Raw genomic sequence first — 20,465 nt, forward strand, 5'->3', positions numbered from 1 at the left:
TGTGTGTGTGTGTGTGTGTGTGTGTGTGTGTGTGTGTGTGTGTGTGTGTGTGTGTGTGTGTCCTCTAATGTACCAACATGTCAGCCACTGCTACGAAAGCTAATGTTCAATTTTATGTGTCGACTGGATATGAGAGAAAATAGCATCATTATGGCCTTAACCCGCCCTATGATGGGCTATTGTTTGTGTATGTTGGATGTGTGTGGGCCTTCTGAGTCCGTAATAAAGATTATTATATATATATATATATATATATATATATATATATATATATATATATATATATATATATATATATATAAATATATACATTATATATATATAATGTATATATATATGTATATAGAATATGTATATATATATATATATGTATATAGAATATGTAAATATATATATATATATATAATTATTATATAATACATTATATATATATATATATATATATATATATATATATATATATATATATATATATATATATATATATATATATATATACATACATACTAACATACATACATAATATATATATATATATACATACATACTAACATACATACATAATATATATATATATATACATTATATATATATATACATACATACATACATTATATATATCTATATGTATATATATATATATATATATAGTATGCAGTAAGTGGTCACTGGTCTCCCTCATTCATCAGTCCTCCAGGATCATGTCCTGCAGTCAGTCCGGGTTGGGTCTGTAGTTCCGCTTCCCTTCCTCAGCGGGATCCTCCAGGGCCTCCAGGTCTCTCTGTAAATACAGTCACACTTCCACCGACTCCTTCGTCTAGCGTGTGTCCCGTAGGGCCCGATGTTCCGGCGGGGGGGTTTCTAGCGGACTACAGAGCGTTTTCCAGACGGGAGGATCGTCCGGGAGTCGGGCTGCTTCATCTGGTGAGGAAACCGCTGCTCGCAGGGCTCTCCGCCCCGACCTACTCCGCTACCGGCCGGGCTGGGCGGAGCGGGTTACCGGGGGGGAGCACCGGGGCTGCCCCGGGCCGGCTGTCAGCCTGTAGCCGGCCTGAGGACGGGCTGGTTGGGGGAGTCTCGGTTAGCACGCTAGCGGAGCTAGCCCCGCTAGCCTAGCCTGCTAGCCGCCCTGCTCTCTCTCATGAAGGACAAACTCCTCCAGATCACCAGCCCTGGCTCACATAACCCTCATTAAATACCCAAAACCAGCTCCTAAAAGCCCAGCCCTGGTACACACAGATTGTGCTTGACAACCACACTGTTTTATCCTCACCAGAGCTTCTCTTCGCGTTTACATTGAGCCTTGTTTTGTCTATCAATACACTGATTTGTGGTTAAATAGACTATAATACGGGTGGCTTATCAATACACTGGCGTGGTTTAGTTGAGACTAACGTCTACGTTGTTTGTTTAAGCAGTTATTAACTCTGGGTTTGTCTGTTTACTGAAGCCTACTCTTAAATTACAGGACTGTCTCAGAAAATTAGAATATTGTGATAAATGATAAATGATGTGATTTATTTTCTGTAATGCAATTTAAAAAAAACAAAAATGTCATACATTCTGGATTCATTACAAATCAACTGAAATATTGCATACCTTTTTATTATTTTAATATTGCTGATTATGGCTTACAGTTTAAGATTCCCAGAATATTCTAATTTTTTGAGATAGGATATTTGAGTTTTCTTAAGCTGTAAGCCATGATCAGCAATATTAAAATAATAAAAGGCTTGCAATATTTCAGTTGATTTGTAATGAATCCAGAATGTATGACATTTTTGTTTTTGTAATTGCATTACAGAAAATCACAATATTCTAATTTTCTGAGACAGTCCTGTATATACTTACCTGCTGTACTCCACTGCCCTTACTTTTTAACAACTTGGGCTTTTTATTATTTTACCTCTTTTCTTATAATTTTATTTACTTTTATTTGTTATTTACTGTTTAATTAACTTAAACTTAAACTTTTATTTATTTGTATAGCACTTTCATACAGGTAGAGTGCAACAGAAAGTGCTTTACATTAATAACTAAAAAGAAACAATCTCCCTTGACCCCCCCCAATCCCCATACCCTCATTCATACGGCAAACACACATACCCGACACCCCCCACCCTTGTGATAAAATAATTGTCTCTTGCTGCTTTTAATGTTGATGTAAAGCACTTTGAATTACCTTGTGTTGAATTGTTCTACACAAATACACTTGCCTGGCCTTTTGTCTGAATGAGGGAATAGGACGAGGCTGAGCAGGTACTACAGTGCCAAAGCATTATTGTTTGCTGTTTTTTCATTGTTATACTGATCATTTTTCTCAAACTAAAATTTGACCAGGCGTCTCTCAGGTGCTCTTTTATCTATTCTTTAGGTTTGTATGACAATATTTATTTAGTTGTATTAGTACACAAAGTAGCCTCTGATCACTTTTCATCACTCCCTGTTTCATTTGGAAATAATTTGCATTTGTTTTTTGCTCAATAGTTTAATTTCTGTCTAGGTACCACTTCTTCTCACCTGTATGCACCTCAGTGCCTCATGCTGATGTGAGTGCTGCCTCTGCCGTATTGTTTACCATTATGTCCATCCTTACGCACTGTGTTTACCTGCCTGTTTAGACCCGTGAGGACAACACAACAACCTTTCAGCAATGTGCGACAACGGAGACCCCGAGGACAAACCCCCTGCCCCTCCAGTCAGGACGGGCAGCACCATTTTCAGCACCAGTGCCGGCAAAGATTCGCTCTCTGCCAACCACAGTTCCAAACCACTACCCTCTGTACCGGAGGAGAGGAAACCTCGCAATAAGATCATCTCAATCTTCTCTGGTGCTGAGAAAAGTGAGGCTAAATAGTTTGGTACTAATCAATCAATGTATTGAACATGTTGCTTCTAAAGAAATAATATCTTGTATGTGTCATCAATATTGCAATGGTCGGTTTCAATAAAGATTTGGTTACTTTCAGGTGGAAGGAGGAAAGATCGAGACAAAGAGCGACCAGAAATCTCACCGCCGTCAGATTTTGAACATACCATACATGTTGGATTTGATGCTGTAACAGGGGAGTTCACTGTGAGTGTTCACCATTTAGGCTATTTTAGATCTCAACCCTCGAAAATCCTTTTTTCTATATTTCCTCCAACAGCCATCTTAAAGAAATATTAGCATTGCATGCTGAGTTGTCCTGTTTGACACATGATGCTGTTTTTCTCGTGCAGGGTATGCCAGAGCAATGGGCTCGACTACTCCAGACCTCAAACATCACTAAGTCAGAGCAGAAGAAAAACCCACAGGCTGTGCTTGATGTTCTTAAGTTTTACGACTCTACAGGCAACGGTCGACAAAAGTACCTCAGTTTCTCATCCTCCGGTGAGACCCAAGTTTTGATTGTAAATTTAAATGTTTGTTTACCTCCTGGAATTATAAAGTTGCTACACAGTAAAAGAAAATGTTAATTTTGACAGAAAGCAAAACTCCAAGTGTGATCATTAGAGCATTTCATTTTTCAATTTGCAGAGAAAGATGCATTCACTCCAGGACCTCAGTCTGTAAGTAACTAAATGTTAAAAAGGGCATACAGTTTTGTTTAGATTTTTTTAACATTATAAAGCTCAACAAAACCTGCTCTTGCTTTGATTGCTTGATTTGATTGTTCTTGCTCTAGCCCGTTAAAAAAGGCGCAGAACCCTCATCTCCAAACATAAAACACATTGACGATGAGGACGATGATGAAGCTCCACCTCCTATTGTGGCACCAAGACCAGAACACACAAAGAGTGTAAGATGTTTCCTGTAATTTGATTTAAAAGAAAAGCAATTAAAAGCTGTGTTTTTGCTGACATTCTTTAATTCCCCTGTCTAACATAAAGATCTGATCCTTTTCTGTATATTTTGGTATAATGCAAAGGTGTACACTCGGTCAGTTATTGACCCCATCCCAGCACCAAGCACATGTCCAGATGGAGACACTGGTGCCAAGGCTGCCGATAGACAGAAAAAGAAGGGCAAGATGACAGACGAGGAGATCATGGACAAACTGAGTAAGTTACTGTACCAACTTCTCCATGTACTGTTACAAAAACAGGGCAGTTTAATTATTTTCGCTTCTGTTTTCCATCATTTATTACATATGATTGTTGTCGGGGTTACAGGAACCATAGTCAGCATTGGGGATCCCAAGAAGAAATACACGAGATATGAAAAAATTGGCCAGGGGTAAGTGTGGATGTACTATTTATACCAGTGCATGTTCAGACCATGTGTTAGCAATGTTAATTATAGACCCACTTCATTGGAGAACTGTCAGTACACCACAGTAGGAGGAGCACAGGTACAACAAACTACTGTAACACTTGAGCAGAGTCACAGTTAACGTCATTAGGTGCACCATTTATCTGATATTAAAATTGAGAGAGAGAGAGAGAGAGAGAGAACCCATATGATCAAGTTACAGTCGTAATAATTGACCAGCAAACCAGTATGTATTTCATCTAGCATGTACAGATTAAGGAAAAAAAGTTGGCACGGGAATATGGTCCTGATCAGCCTACTATCTCGACTGGGGATTTTTCATATTCTCTTGACCTTTTACTCTATAACAATGTATTAATCAAGTGTGTACAAGTCTGAATGCCACCGGCAGACAGCCCACTATCACTATCATCATTACATGTGGAGTTTGAAGCATCCTTGTGCTCTTACATGTGCTATGTGTTCTACCTCTTAAAGCAGCTGCAAGGAAAAAAGCTTAATCTGTTACATCCTCATGAGATTCACACAGTACAGTAGGGTGCAACGCTACAGAGTTGGTAGAAAGGGCCTAGTGATACACTTGCATTGTCTAAGTTATATCTTATAAGTACACGTACAGTACAATGTCAGTGATTTTAAAGAGGAAAGTGAAAGATTTATCCGACTGTGTTTTGTGTGAAAGGCGTTTTTACAGACGAATTCAAGTGAATAATTTCTCATTTACTTGTCAAAGTATATCAATCATCTCACTTTTTTTTGTGCAGAGCATCAGGAACAGTATTCACAGCCATTGATGTTGCCACAGGACAAGAGGTAATGGATTAAGAAGTAACAGAACTTTAAAGGGGCTAACCTGGCTATGCAGCTTTTACTGAGCAGCTGTGTTGTACTGATTATGGAATACTGGTAATCATTAATGACTGCTATAATAGTCACAATCGTACAGACGTTTTTACAAATTGACTCATTATTGACAAAGATCTAATTCAAGCTAGATATCATTGCCCTGCTGGCCATAGAACAAATGAGGGTGTGGATGCACAGCCAATAAACAGCATTGTATTTGATTCTTAATAAATCAATCTTGTTAATGAATTAGTATAGATCTTTTTTTTTTTTTAATGTTTAGGTTAGTTGGGTGTTTTTTTGTTTGTTTTCAAAACTGTATTTTGCTTGCATGTAACCACTGAGGCTCTGGTTTTTCACATCTGCAGGTCGCCATTAAACAGATCAATCTACAAAAGCAGCCGAAAAAGGAGCTCATCATCAATGAGATCCTAGTCATGAAGGAGTTGAAGAACCCCAACATTGTAAATTTTTTAGACAGGTGAGCTTGAAATTGAACTTACAAGCTGTGTAAGGATAAGTCTACCACATTCTAAAATCCCAAATGCATTGATTAACTATTACGTAGAATATAATGCTCTTTATCCACATATATTTGTCAGTTTCCTCATGGGGGAAGAACTGTTTGTGGTGATGGAGTACCTGGCTGGCGGCTCGCTGACAGATGTCGTCACAGAGACTTGTATGGACGAAGCCCAGATAGCTGCTGTCTGCCGAGAGGTATGTGTTTGTTTGTTGTTTTTTTTTCGGTATTTGAAGCAACAATCACACACAGTAGAGCAAATCTCATCTAAGCTCCAGTTTATGTGAAAGGTAGAACAAAACGTCTCCTCAACCACTTTCCCTTGCTTTCTCCCTCTTGTCTTCATGCCTGCAGTGTTTACAAGCATTGGAGTTCTTGCACGCAAATCAGGTCATCCACAGAGACATCAAAAGTGACAATGTGTTGCTGGGGATGGATGGCTCTGTGAAGCTCAGTGAGTACTGTGCTGCTTCTCTCAGCTGCCAGCAGTAACTTGACAAAAGCTGATTGCTTCAAACTTTCATTGTAACTGTTTTTTTTTTTTGTTTTTTGTTTTTTTCTGCAGCCGACTTCGGCTTCTGTGCCCAGATCACTCCCGAGCAGAGTAAACGTAGCACCATGGTAGGCACACCTTACTGGATGGCTCCTGAGGTGGTGACCAGGAAGGCATATGGCCCTAAAGTTGACATTTGGTCACTTGGTATTATGGCGATTGAGATGGTTGAAGGAGAGCCTCCGTACCTGAATGAAAACCCACTACGAGTGAGTACAAAGAGTTATTCAGCCTTTTCTTTATTGGGCAACTTTAATGTGGAGCAACGTGGATTATCTACTGTGGGATCCATGAACTGTTTAACCTGTAGTAGACTGCGCACCTGAAAAAAACATACATAAACATAAAAAACTGGACAAACTCCAATAAGAACTGGTTCTGTTCTCTGCAAGCACAGACAATGGCTCAACTCAAACCATAACTTGGGAAATACAGAGTTAAGTTGTCAGTTCTTTCAAGTTGTCTTATCAGTTCTGGTTTTGAAATAAGACACATATTATGCCTTTTTCTTTACAAGTTAATATTGTTTCTGAAGTTTTAATGATATGTATTTTTGAGTCACACACAAAAAACACATAGCACATTACAGTACTGGTGAAATATAAAGGATAGTATACAAAAACAAAGAAAAGTCCCATTGCCTTGTTTCAAGCCTTTGAGAATCAGTTCAGCTCTGTTCAAAACAGCTGCTTTTGAACAGAGTCAGACAGTTGTCTCTAATGAGGGATTTGACTGCTCTGAAATCTGTATTAAAATGTTTTCCATTTGTGAAGAACAGTTGATGCTTGGTGATTTGAATTTGAGTAGACATCAACATGGAAAAGCTGGATAATTCTACTCACAATTATTATTTCAAATTTTACACAAATCTTAGTGGCTCCCTGAAAAGGCTGCTCCTAACAAAGTGAAAAGATTATTATGTTGTTGTTCAATTTAATAGTTTTTCAAACAACGTGATTTCGGAAGTGTTTTTGTTCAATGATATTCTTACTGTGGATATTGGTTTTCCGGAGAAATTCATATTTCTACAGCTCCAAAGAATGTTATCACTGTGGATAGTTCAATGTCGACTGTTCTGTTTATGGTTAGACGTGTCAGTCTCAGTGTTGTGATCGAATCCCCAAACTTTGAGTCCGATTCAAGTCTCTAGGACCCAGTGTTCAACTTTAAGGCAAAACCAAGTCATTAAAAAAAATAAATCAGTCGAGTCCAATCCAAGTCCGATTACAAATTTGTGCAGTTTTTAAATGTCCTTTTTAAGCATTATTATTCTTTTACATCAAAAAGTAATGTTTTTGTCCCCCCAAAAAGTGTTGTCAATACAATTTGCATTAATTTACAAATTAACAGTTTAACTGAAAGAACACCTGTGCCATTTTTATGTCTGCTTGTGCCTACTGACAAACTGCCTCTGCTGAGATGGTGGAGTTAGATTCACATTAATATTAACAGGCTGGAGCTCTGCATGCTAGCAGCAGGACAGCCACCTGTCAAAGAAGACAATAAAAGTGAGTTTTAGCTCTTGTTCGTGGGTAAACAAGCTCCTCACTCAGCCATAGAAAACTTTTTCTTGACCACTCTGCTATAAACTGAGCAAAACTATTTTTGTTTCACTTACTTCTGTGGTTGACCTCTAACCAGATGAAGTTGGACGTTGTCCCCATCATCTCCTCAATTAGTTCTTTTGCTGATGTGACTCTTAGCAGGGATTTTTTTTTTTACCACTACATGGAAAAATAAGTAAAAGGAGAGAGGACAATCCTGTAATCTTACAAAAGTCCTTAAAATTAGTGCTTGCCTCTAAGTCCTGGACTCAAGTTCAACAAGCCTGACTCATGTCTCTGATGACACAATGTAAGATTGAAATATCTTTGTTTTGTGACTGTGTGTGAGCTCTGTGAAACCAACTAAAGAAAATTGTGGTATAATTTACCATACGCCAGACTAAACAGTTTTCATGTCACCAGTTTAACTATTAATTTGCTGAAAATGTGTACTTACCTAAAACTTAAAGATATATTTGCCCATGTCTCTTTCCCATTTTTAGGCATTATACCTGATTGCAACGAATGGGACACCTGAGCTTCAGAATCCAGAGAAATTGTCTCCAGTTTTTAGAGATTTCTTGAACCGCTGCCTGGAAATGGATGTAGAGAAACGAGGAGGTGGCAAAGAGCTCCTGCAGGTAAAACCTTCACCTAGGGTTTTTCTTATTCAAATTAATTCTCCTCTTGCTTCAAACAAAATCTGCTCATTTATTTTCCGATTTGCTCTCATTCTCCTACTGTTGTTGATCTTTGTCCTGTTGTCCAGCATCCGTTCCTGAAGCTGGCGAAGCCGCTCTCCAGTCTCACACCTCTCATCCTGGCAGCCAAGGAGGCCATGAAGGGCAATCGCTAGCTGATGCAACCAGCCCCCCTGCCTTCCCATGCTGTGCACAGACAAGTGCCAACCATATACATTACGTGCCAGACAATAGGCTGAGAGTGACTTGCCTCTCCTGATGCATCAGCCTTATAAGCCCTCACAAACCTCACTGTGAAGAAGACCAAAAATCGAGAGCACAACCCCACCGCTGTCCATATGAACTCTACTTTCTGTCTCATGTCAGAAGACAAGTCAAACTAAAGTGCTTAGTTTTAGAGTCAGGCATAGTTAATTTTGTACATCGAATCTCCTAGTGACACATTAGGGGCTAGGCTTGTATTTAACTTGGAATGAAGAAGATGCCTAGTTCTGTTTAGTGTTTGTTTGTTTTTGTTTTGTTGTTTTGTTTTTTAAATCAACTGCCTTAAACAAATGCAAGATGTTGCCTAATGTATTGTTGATTATGTCACTGTCTCTTTTCCCAGGATTTTTACTACATTTGTAATTGACCTTTTCAACTCGTCAGTGTCTTAGTTATTTTGATACTTGAATTTCATGTTTGTCCCCCTCTTGGTATATGATGTGGTTCATTCAATGAACACGTTATTTCCATATTGACTCATATTTTAGGGACATGTTTTCTTTCAGACTTTTATAGGAAACATTTCAGTGCATTAATCATCATGTAAGTGTGGTGCGTTGTGTTGTTTTATAAATGTCAAACCTGACAGATCTACTGTACAACTTCTTCCCCTGTGACATTAGTATCCCGATACCAGAGGCGCACCTTACAGGCAATTAAAATATTAGATTGACAGGGTTTATATTTTCTTCTCTGTTGGTATTAAAATGAGTATTGTATGTCAAGCTCTGCCCTTTGTATTCTTCCAGAAAAGTTTTCCATGTATATATTGTTAATTAGTCTGAAAAAAAAAATGAGCAGATCATAAAACTTTTTCTCCTCTGGCCAACTAACAGTTTTGTCTACACTTTCAAATAAATGAAACTGATTTTGCTTTTATGATTTAGTGTGCTCAAGGATCACGTTTCCTTTTTGAAATCCCAGGGAGATGAATCCAGTTAAAAAAAAAATATATATATATATATATATATATATATATATATAATTTATATAATATGTATATATATATTTATAAATTCTTTGTTTAGTGACGTCGTAGCGCGCCTTTATTTTGAAGGGTCTTCCCGGAAACACGTCTGTTTTAGGTTCTAACTCTGCCAACATTTGCTTAAAGCTGCTGGTACAATCTGAGACGCGTGATATTTTCCATCGCCTCCGAGTGAGATGGCAGTTAACTTGAAAGACAAAGACGCCTACCAAAGACTGAACTATCTTTACCAGGTTGGATGTACTTTGAAAACTGCCCATCGTCCGCCGTCACATGGCCAACATACTAGCTGTGTTGCTAAGCTGGTAGCATCATGAACGTTTTCACTTCTCTTACAGGCTGCACATTGTGTTTTATCACAAAATCCAAACAACGTAGAGCTGGCTCGTTTTTACTGCTTCACACAGAAGACTATAGCAAGACGTTTGGTCCTCAGACAGTAAGTCAAGTATACAGAAGAGGATGGTGTGATGTTTCTGTTAGCCTTTTATTTGGAAGGAAACATTGAATCGCCTATTACGTCACCTGCATGGTCTTGTGGTTGCGTTTGGTTTTGTACAATCTGTGGGAATGGTGTATGGAACACCTTTTTTTTTTTTTAATAAATACTTCAATTAGTAAATATTAAATAAACATAACAATGAAATAAATACAAAATTAATTTATAAAATATTTATTTTTTTAAATGACATTTTTATTTCATGATAAATGATTTCATATTCGTATATTTATTTCATATTGGGATATTTATTTGTTTCATGAAACTTTTATTTCATAATGGGAGATTTATTTCATGACACTTTTATTTTGTAATGCCACGTTTACGTTTTACATTTCATGACACTTTTTTTGCACTGCCACTTCATTTCATATTCTTGTATTTAAATGAAGGGATGTGGTTTTATATGTGGGTTTGGCCAGACGTGAACTTCAGCGGATCCTCATGAGGTATCCTCTACCAAATCAGAGACTGGGATTCGGAGGCCAACTCTCACTGATTTACAGTGAGAAAATATCTTAAATTAAAATTTGCATAATTATTAGATGGCTTTATTACATCATTGAGATACGTTAAAAAAAACTAAAGGTTCAGCTTACTCCTTAAAAGTACAAAATTGTAAAATATTTTCTTAAAGTAGTTAAACTATTGAGGTGAGATCGACCACACAAGCAACTGTTAAATAAACTGTATAAATAAAAGAGACTTCAAAAATGTAAACATAAAGCTGCCAAATACCCATTATCCACAAGTAGAAAAGTATGAAAATAGTTTAAAGTACTAAAGATGTGGCTGATGTGAAGTCCTAAGCATAATCATCTCTGAATATGATTCAAATGCTCCCCAACTGGGCAAGAAAATACCAAAAACTTGTCTCTGGAGCTTTATGGATGGGTTGATTCTGGGTGGAGCAGATGGATGTGGTGGAAAACTAACAGAAACAAGTTACCACTTCACATCAGAGTGCTTCTGGTTACATGACTGAACTTTAGATCGTAAACAACTAAAGTGAATCCTTCAACATTTGGGGCCTGATGTGGCATCATTTGCAAAGCATACAAGTGTTTTTTTTTTTCTTTTATATTAAAATTAAAAAAAAACTGCTGCCGTAAGACGAAACTGAATTAGAGCATTGTATTTGTTCAATAGTCACATTTATCCACAGTAACATTTGAATTTGAACTGTGCACGCACTGAACCAGAGCTGATGGCCACAGATTGGCCAGAGAAGTCGACAGTATATAGAGTCAGACTAACATGTTACTTTCATTTTATCCTAGAGACCCATCCGTGAAGAGAACACTGTGCAAGAAGTGTTGCTCGCTGCTCATTCCCGGTGTAACTGCTACGACAAGACAACGCAGTGAGTAACTGATTGAGTCCTAAATACTGAATCCAACCTACAGCTAAGAGTCTTGGAGTCATTCAGCTTATGTTTGTACGAGTTTCAGAACTAGATAGTAATAGATTCCTCTTGACTTGCTCTCATCAGGAAAAAACCGCAAGACTCGCTTCACAGTGCTGAGGTGTCTCAGCTGTAGCCAGAGAAAGACCTTACTGAATAATCCCGATTACTGTTTATGGGCCGAGCAACCCGAGGCGCAGCTGGAGCAGCAGAAGCAGCAGAAGCAACCAGGTGGGTTTGTGACCTTCTCAAGAAACACGTCTTTGTGCAGGAATTATTACGGCTCAGTTGTAGGAAAAACAAGAATGGCAAGAACCTGGTACCAACTGTTTTCTGTCTGTCCCACAGATCCAGGCATGTCTGCGAAAAAACAGCCCAAACCCAGACAGCCTGGTGAGTCACAGTCTTCTCATCCTGGAGCTCCTCAGAGTTCTGCCAGCACGTAGCAGCCTCGGTTCCTCTCTCCTAATGCAGAATTATTTATTTTTTGTGCAACATACTGTATCTTCTGATACTTTTTTTTTTTCCTCATGAATTTTCATAGATGTTTAACAAACAAGCTCCTCACTCAGCCATAGAAAACTTTTTCTTGACCACTCTGCTATAAACTGAGCAAAAATTATTTTTGTTTCACTTACTTCTGTGGTTGACCTCTAACCAGATGAAGTTGGACGTTGTCCCCATCATCTCCTCAATTAGTTCTTTTGCTGATGTGACTTTTAGCAGGGTTTTTTTTTTTTAAGTTTAAGTTCAACAAGCCTTACTCATGTCTCCGATGACACAATGTAAGATGATTGAAATATATTTTGTTTTGTGACTGTGTGAGCTCTGTGAAACCAGCTAAAGCAAATCGTGGTATAATTTACCATACGCTAGACTAAACAGATGTTTAACTGTACATTACAACTTTATTCTTGTAAAATCATGATTTCCTTCTCATAATGTTTGATATAATTTTTTTCTTCAAACATTCATTATGTTCCATATACACATAAAATTACACAGTTTTAATTTGATGTAAATGGCAATTTGGATATATTAGTTTCATTGATTTTATGGGTGTGCGTACAGTTGAAGCTGGAGACGGTGCAAAAGAAAATTATAACTTTATTGAAAACAGGCGAAAAATAGAACAATTAAGTTCTATTTTATGCTATTTTTTTTTTCAATTCTCTTCCAGGCTTGTTCAGTTAAAATAAACATGTTAACCATTGGTCATTTATCGTCACGTTTTTTTCAATTCCCACATAAAAAAAAGGCAACATTTTACTTTTTCTTCTTTTCCGCTTTCTCTCCTTTTGGCACTCTGAAGCGTGTCTTCTGGAAATACAGAAGGTTTTTGGCAAAAATCCTGGGAATATGGCCCATGTACAGGAGCAGGGCCAGAGTCATGCCTAGGAAACAGGATTTCATTGTGAACGCTTCAACAACCGACAGCACTCATGCACCATACCTGCCAACACTCCCGATTTAAGCGGGAGTCTCCCGATTTTCAACCATTTCTCCCGCCCTGCTCCCGATTTGTAATTTCTCCCGCTTATCTCCCGATTTTAAAGTGAAATGAGTCAATGGTGTTTCGCGTGTCGGGGTTCCTGCATGGATGTATTATATTAACGGGTTCCTGACAAACCTGGCAACCCAACCCAAAAGCACTGCCTACGTCCAAGCTCCGCCCCTTGGAGCTGCTGCGATACGTCAACGTCGCCGCCATATTGGATGTGGCAAGACTGCGCTGTAAACTAATACAAGTGAATGGACTTATTTTCATAAAGCGCCTTTCTACAAAGAAATGTACGTTTTACGTCTCATTTATTCATTCACACACGCACTAATATACTTGGGAAACAGTTAGGCACCAAATATAATATGTTTAATTTTCTCAGATGGCAAAAATAAGAACTTTATTGATCCCACAGTAATTCATGTTATATCAGCTATAGAGAACAAGGTAGTGCCGAAAAACAATATATCCCCCCTCACAAAAACAAGAAAAATAGAGAAATATATTCTCTCATCAGCAAAGCATTACATAAACATATTTTAAAAATTTCAAGTTACAAAATAACATATTTGAACCATTTTTCAGATTTTTTCAGTTATTTTATTGTTTGGAAAATGGTTAAAATATGTTATTTTGTTATTTGAAAATTTGAAAATTTGTTTTGTTTGAGAAAATGCTTTGGAAAAAAAGCTGAGGGAAGAGTTGGTGGAGTATCAAGTCATAGCAAGCAAGGATCTCCCACAGGAAGAGAGAGTTGAAGGTTCTGGGGCCTTCTAGGGAAAGAGGAGATGTTTACAAATCTGACATCACTGATGAAGGCAATGGTCTGCATCTCTCACAGCAATGCAAGCTCAGAGAGGTCATTCAGCATGGTGGAAAAGATCCTCACAGGAAACGCAATGAGTATGGATAATTCTACTCTTTGCGCACTCCTTTTATTGCAGGATTAACCATACCAGCCCTGGCCACAAGTATGTACCCTCCAAGAAAGTGATTGAAGCTGCAAAGTCTGACACCTTCAATTACAACAGGTCCTTGGGGGACAAAGGGAACCTGGAAAATTCTACAAATATTGTATTTTATTGTTATTAATACTAAACTTAATTGGCTCGAAGAAGGCTGTAGAATCATTTTGGGAGGTACATTTTAGCACATTTCATTGTAGCTATGGATTTAAAGCTCATTAAAAGTCGCCTTGTTTATATCAGGGTGGGGATGTTGTGAGTGGAGCGTTCCAACCGCTACCCCAGAAAATCTCCCTCTTTTTCACAGCCCAATGTTGGCAGGTATGCTCATGCACACACGCTCTATTTAATGTCATTTACCCGTGAGAGAGCTCAGCCAGTAGGCAACCGCATACTCTGCAAACGTAAATCCAGGACAGTTGAAGGTGAGTCCGTATGCCAAAGATGGATTCATGTAGGCTGAGGTGTATCCTCTGGCTGGAAAACAGATTTGGTGTGTGAGATTTGTATTCGCTCTTTATAACTTAAGGCTATGTGAAGAAAGAGGCCAAAAATTAGTGTAACGGTTTAACACAATGAGTAAAAAGTGTCAATTTGTTCATAGAAAAAAATAATACACATTAAAGACATTCTGAAAAATAAAGCAGAAGATAAAGTACAATGAAGTGCTTTTTAATGTTATTGTGGGATGAGTTCACCTGATACTTACCAGTGTGGGACAAGAACGTGAGGAGGACAGCGATCAGGGGAACTCGGATCAGAGCTGATCTGTGTCGCAGGCTCAAGATGATGAGATGAAAAATAAGTGCACAGGCAAACTCGGTAAAGAATCCCTGAAGCACAGGGACCATGAGGGATGTGCTGCACTCCCTGATCATCAGGTTTTTGATCATGTGCATGTCTGTCAGCTCCAGCCTCCAGTAGTACAAAGCTGTCAGAAAGCCCACGTGAGCCCCAGCAAACTGGGCTGCGAGTGCAAGGAGCATGGCCAGGGTGCTGGCTTCAAGCTGCAGGAACTTCTGCACAACCAGGCTGGGATTCCCTGATGCTCCACCACAAATCACACCATGAGTCAGCAACAACACAAACAGCATCGTTGCAGCCACATCTGGCCCCAAGCCCCCAGCCCACTCGCCCACCTCTACTATGGTCTGCACCTCCAGCCGACATGCCACCAGCATGAAAGAGGAGGCAAATTCAGAAATGAAGCTAAACCGTGGCCATTTTCTGAGGAGCGCTCGAACCAAGGCGGAAAAAATCACAACAGCCACGAAGTATCCAAGAGATGCATTCAGTCCAGACATGGCTCAGATCAGGTTCCTGCACAAATCATGAAATTGGTTAGGGGGGCTCACACACCAACTGTGCTTACTGTTTGACAACGTGGCACATGCACTGACTCATTGCTTATCAGAGACACGTCAGGTTTTATCCCACAACCACCTGCCAAAATACACATAGGCCTTTGCAGTCATACTGGGAGCTGCCCTTCTCTGGGGGGTCATTTGTAATTGTATAAAACTTTTAGTTTAGTTTTCTCATTATAGAGAACAATCGAAATTGCCAACCCAATTTCCAAAATCGAAAACTGAATAAAGGAGAAGAGCTAAAGGAAGAGGACGAAAAGAATATACAGAATGAAATGTTTGTTGCGCAATTAGGTCAAATTTAGACAAGCTATGTAGTAAGGCTTTTTCATTTAATTACATTATTTAAAATACACATATCTTTGCTCATATTTCATTTATTTAGTTTATTTCTCTTTTAAATAGCTCTTAAACTATTTTGTTTTCAATGTGATGTGTAGATACTAGATACTAAAGCGCAGAAATAAAATGCAATCCCATTATGAGCACAAACAGTCAAGGTCAGAAATGAGAGGTGTTGTAAAATAACAGACCGTCATCACAGAAGTATTATTCAATTTCTTCATTTTGATCACTACACCTCCAAAATCATGCTGTATTTTTTTAAACCTTGAAATTATTCACTTAGACTCTTAACTTTAAACCACTATGAGCAGAGTTTTAAAGACTGGCTCAAACAGGAGCTGTTACATGCTATGTTTGTAGTATATTAATAGCTCAGTATATTGTTTGATCTGGGTGGGCCTTTATCAAAATGCATCACCTTTTTAATGATTACCAAGAGTTTAAGTCTCTACAGTTCCTTATTTTTTACAAGAAGCAGAGTTTAGTAGTCTAAGTTACAAGGTCCACCTATGTTGTTTGAATGTTTTCTCCCTTAAAATACACCCACCAACCACTTTGTTGGGTACACCTTCCTAGTACCGGATTCAACAAGGTTCTGGAAACATAGAGTTTGATCCATATTGATATGATAGCATCACGCAGTTGCTGCAGATTTGTCAATTGCATACCCATGATGGGTGTGCAATTGACAGTTTGAGATGATTTGAGCATTGTGGCAAGGTGCATTATCTGGCTGGACGAAACCATGAGAAGATGAGAACACTGTGGTCATAAAGGGAGGGACTTGGCCAACAACAACACACAGGGAGGAGGAGGCATTTAAGCAATGGTTAGTTGATACTAAGGGCCCCAATTTATGCCAAGAAAACATCCTCCACACCATTACGCCACCACATACAACCTGAAGCTTTGTCAAAAGAAAGGATAGATTGAGTTTTCATGTTCCTTATATGAAATTCTGACCCTACCATCTTAGATTTGCAGCTGAAATTGAGACTCATCAGACCAGGAAAATTTTCAATCTTCTATGGTATAATTTTTGGTGAGTCTGACTTTTACGCCGTTTGTTGTTCTTATCTGACAGGAATGACACTTGGTGTGATATTATACTGCTGTAGCCACTCTAATTCAAGGTTTGACATATTGTGCATTCAGAGATGGTTTTCTGCATACCTCAGTTGTGACAAGTGGCTCTCTGAGTTGTCTCTCCATCATCTCATACCAATCTGCCCGTTCAAGTCTGACTTCTGACATCACCAAGGCATTTTTGCCTTGGGTTGGGTTCCAGCTCACTGGATATTTTCTCTTTTACAGATCATTCTCTGTAAACTCTGAAAATGATTACCTTGACATGGATGCCTGAGAGTCCCTTAAATCCACATTATTCCTCATTCTGATGCTTAGTTTGAACTTCAACACATTCTCTTGATCATGTCTATAGGCCCTAAATGCATTGAACTGCTGCCATGTGATTTATAGATTCAAGTTTATTGTCACATCCACAGCAGTAACATATATGTGAGATATGAGATAAGGCATGCACTAAAGAAAAATTCCAAGCAAATAAAAAAAAAAATGCTATAACAAATGACAAAAAGTAAATAAATAACAAAAATCGGTATAAATAAGGGCATATAGCAAAAGTAATGACAAATATTTACAAAGTTGCAGGAATGTATTGAGCAATATGGATAGTGTACAAGTAATATAAAAATGTGCAAAACTAATATGAGCGCAGACTAGTAAATATATTTACACACGTCCTTAGGTATATCTTAGAAAGTGGTTGGCTAAGTTGGGAAATCAAAAACAAATGTTCACAAATAAACCGTTTTTATTTCCTGTCCCATGACTTATCAGATTGGTCTGAATAAAAGATGGACAGCACAGCTAGGCAAGGACCGCTTGTTACTCCTAGGTTGTGATTGGATCAAAAGAGGTCACGTGTCTAGTCTGAATCAGGAAGTGCAGTGACAGTCACCAAAATAAGAAGAGATAACGCTGCAGAAGGAAACAATAAATAAAATGCAGTAGATTAATAGAGGAACTTAACGTCACAGAAAACCTATAGCTCTCCCTTATGTTCCTTTTTTTAAATTATAACTTATTTATTAATTTTTTTCTTTCATCTGTAGTTTTCTTTGAAGGCTAGGGTTGCCAACTCCCTGAAAAATAGGGACACCTCATCAGCAGTGCTTTTGAGCCCCCTTTTTTGTGGGTGCAACGGTTTTTTAATTATTTGACTTGAACCTGTATGGAATTAGATGCATATTTTTGAATGCCATGAACACATGGAAAACAAATTATTATCCAGCAATTCTTAATACAAAATTAACTGAATAAATTAAGTATCTTTCTTAAACAGAAACCTGTCCTGCTTAACTTAAAATTGTATAAATTAATATAAAACAATAGAAAGAAAGCAGAACATCCATCCTGTAATAGTGCAACAACAAAAGTGCAAACAGAAAGTCTGTAGAAAACTTATTTGTGTTAACATATTTGTGCCTCAAAGGCCATGACTGTAGGAATGAATGAATGAATACTTTATTACAGACTCAAAAGGTTCCATATAAAATACATTACAATACATGCAAACATCTGTTCCAATGTTTCCATAGTCCACATGTGTACCTTGTATCACTCCGTTTGATGTTAGTGAGAGCAGTTATTAGACAATTTTCTGACTCATGGAATCGACACATAAATTTAAACGTAAAATTCCTCAGCAGAGCATGGAAGGAGGGAACATAACAATTAACAAATAAAGTGCTAGGCTACAGTTGTAGTAAAACAGAAAAAAATAAGTTATGAACTCAACAGCTCAATGCGATTTTCCATTGGCATTTTATGACTATTTTTTGACTCTCACAGTAATACGGGACAAAGTGCGTCCCTTTTCAGCTCAATACGGGACGCGTACTTTAGTTTATAAATACAGGACAATTCCGTTTTTCAAGGAACGGTTGGCAACCCTATAATGAGGCTTGTCTATGTTCCTTGTGTATTTTGTACTGCAATATACCATGCCAATATGTTATGTATAATTGTCAATAAAGGTAAAAAAGAACAAAAAAAACTTCTCTGAAGCGTTAATTGTAGCCACACAAAACTTAACAAATGACTTGCAATAGATATATACCATGGATATACAAGCTAAGGAAGTTGCAGGTAGCATATAATGATGCGTTCAGGATCCTCCTTAAGCATCCAAGATGGACAAGTGCGAGAACTTTATTTGTTAATTGTTGTGTCCCCACCTTCCATGCTCTGCTGAGGAATTTAATGTTTAAATTTATGTGTCGACTCCATGAGTCAGTTGTCTAATAATAACTGCACTCACTAACATCAAATGGAGTGATACAAGGTACACATCTGGACTATGGAAACATTGGAACAGATGTTTGCATGTATTTTAATGTGTGACCTTTAATTTTGATGTTTTCTTTTTTTATTTATTTATTTAGCCTTTATTTTACCAGGTCGGTCCCATTGAGACACAATGGTCTCTTTTACAAGGGAAGCCTGGCCAAGACAGCAGCTTTAAAACATTAAGTTTCAACAGTTAAAGCAGACAGTACAGAATTACCTAAAACACCAAGTCAAACAACAATAAAATAAACCGAATATAATCTGATCAAATCAGTAGAGCTAGATAATGGGGCTTTCATGAACAAGAACAAGAACAGTATGAGGCCGACTCTATGTCACTCATAACATTCTTGAATGATCCCAAAGAAACAAGATCCCTCAACTTCAGGGTGCTCTGCAATGAATTCCAGGCAAAAGGTGCAAAGTACATAAAAGAGTGCTTGCCAAGTTCAGTGCGAACCCTGGGGACACTCAACAGATAACAATCGTTGGAACAAGGGGGGGTAAGTGCTCTGGGTTCTTGAAATATAACCACACAAGTATTGGGGAAGTACACCTAAAATGGCTTTATATACAAGAATGTGCCAGTGTGAGAGACAACGTGCAGCCAATGAGGGCCACTCAACTCTGCGATATAAGGTACAATGGTGAGTGAGGGCTTTACAACCTATGACAAACCTCAGGGCACCGTGATACACAGAGTCCAGAGATTGCAGACATTTGGCAGGGGCATGCATATAAAGAAGGTTGCCATAATCCAGTAGGGGAAGAAAGGTGGCACCAACCAGATTCTTCCTGGCAGCAAATGTAAAGGATGTTATGTGGCGATAAAAGAAACCCAGCTTAAGCTTTAATTTCTTGATCAGGTTCTCTATATGAGATTTAAAAGAAATCCGATCATCAATTAAAACACCCAGATACTTGTAGCAAGGCACAAAATCAATCACATTTCCTTGTAGGGAGAATACACTGGGAGGGGGCTCAGGTATCTTCCTGCCATTTGAAAAGATCATGCATTTGGTTTTGGGAACATTTAAAACAAGTTTCAGTTCTACAAGCTGACGTTCCACAGAATTTTTATGTATTTTATATGGAACCTTTTGAGTCTGTAATAAAGTATTCATATCATATATCAATGGATGGTTGGCAACCCTATTGAGGCTTGCCTATGTTCCTTGTGTATTTTGCACTGCAATCTACCATGCCAAATATGTTAGGTATAATTGTCAATAAAAGTACAAAAGTACAAAAAAACTTCTCTGAAGCGTTAATTGTAGCCACACAAAACTAACAAATGACTTGCAATAGATATATGATATATACACGTGTCTCTGCTT

General features: G+C 38.1%; 3 protein-coding genes across 3 annotated transcripts; 2 read left to right on the forward strand and 1 right to left on the reverse strand.

Moving 5' to 3' along the window:
* The first annotated feature begins 723 nt into the window (after positions 1-723).
* On the forward strand, positions 724-9,411 carry pak2b (p21 protein (Cdc42/Rac)-activated kinase 2b). The gene is made up of 15 exons (XM_061738042.1): positions 724-924; positions 2,622-2,843; positions 2,970-3,076; positions 3,223-3,373; positions 3,521-3,552; positions 3,669-3,782; positions 3,912-4,044; positions 4,156-4,219; positions 5,020-5,068; positions 5,470-5,582; positions 5,704-5,821; positions 5,979-6,078; positions 6,190-6,386; positions 8,225-8,362; positions 8,491-9,411. The coding sequence occupies exons 2-15, from the start codon at positions 2,654-2,656 to the stop codon at positions 8,575-8,577; spliced, it is 1,593 nt and encodes a 530-aa protein (XP_061594026.1). The 5' UTR covers positions 724-924; positions 2,622-2,653; the 3' UTR covers positions 8,578-9,411.
* Positions 9,412-9,774: 363 nt separating this feature from the next.
* On the forward strand, positions 9,775-12,791 carry rpp21 (ribonuclease P 21 subunit). Its single transcript, XM_061738044.1, has 5 exons — positions 9,775-9,907; positions 10,013-10,113; positions 11,454-11,536; positions 11,666-11,809; positions 11,927-12,791. Exons 1-5 carry the CDS (start codon positions 9,851-9,853, stop codon positions 12,022-12,024), a joined length of 483 nt encoding a protein of 160 aa, XP_061594028.1. The 5' UTR covers positions 9,775-9,850; the 3' UTR covers positions 12,025-12,791.
* Positions 12,668-15,387, reverse strand: aqp12 (aquaporin 12). The gene is made up of 3 exons (XM_061738043.1): positions 14,754-15,387; positions 14,405-14,521; positions 12,668-12,972 (listed from the first exon to the last, which is right to left on the reverse strand). The coding sequence occupies exons 1-3, from the start codon at positions 15,346-15,348 to the stop codon at positions 12,845-12,847; spliced, it is 840 nt and encodes a 279-aa protein (XP_061594027.1). The 5' UTR covers positions 15,349-15,387; the 3' UTR covers positions 12,668-12,844.
* Between the last annotated feature and the right edge of the window lie 5,078 nt (positions 15,388-20,465).

This window comes from Cololabis saira, chromosome 13, assembly GCF_033807715.1.
Source record: "Cololabis saira isolate AMF1-May2022 chromosome 13, fColSai1.1, whole genome shotgun sequence".
Classification (NCBI taxonomy): domain Eukaryota; kingdom Metazoa; phylum Chordata; class Actinopteri; order Beloniformes; family Belonidae; genus Cololabis; species Cololabis saira.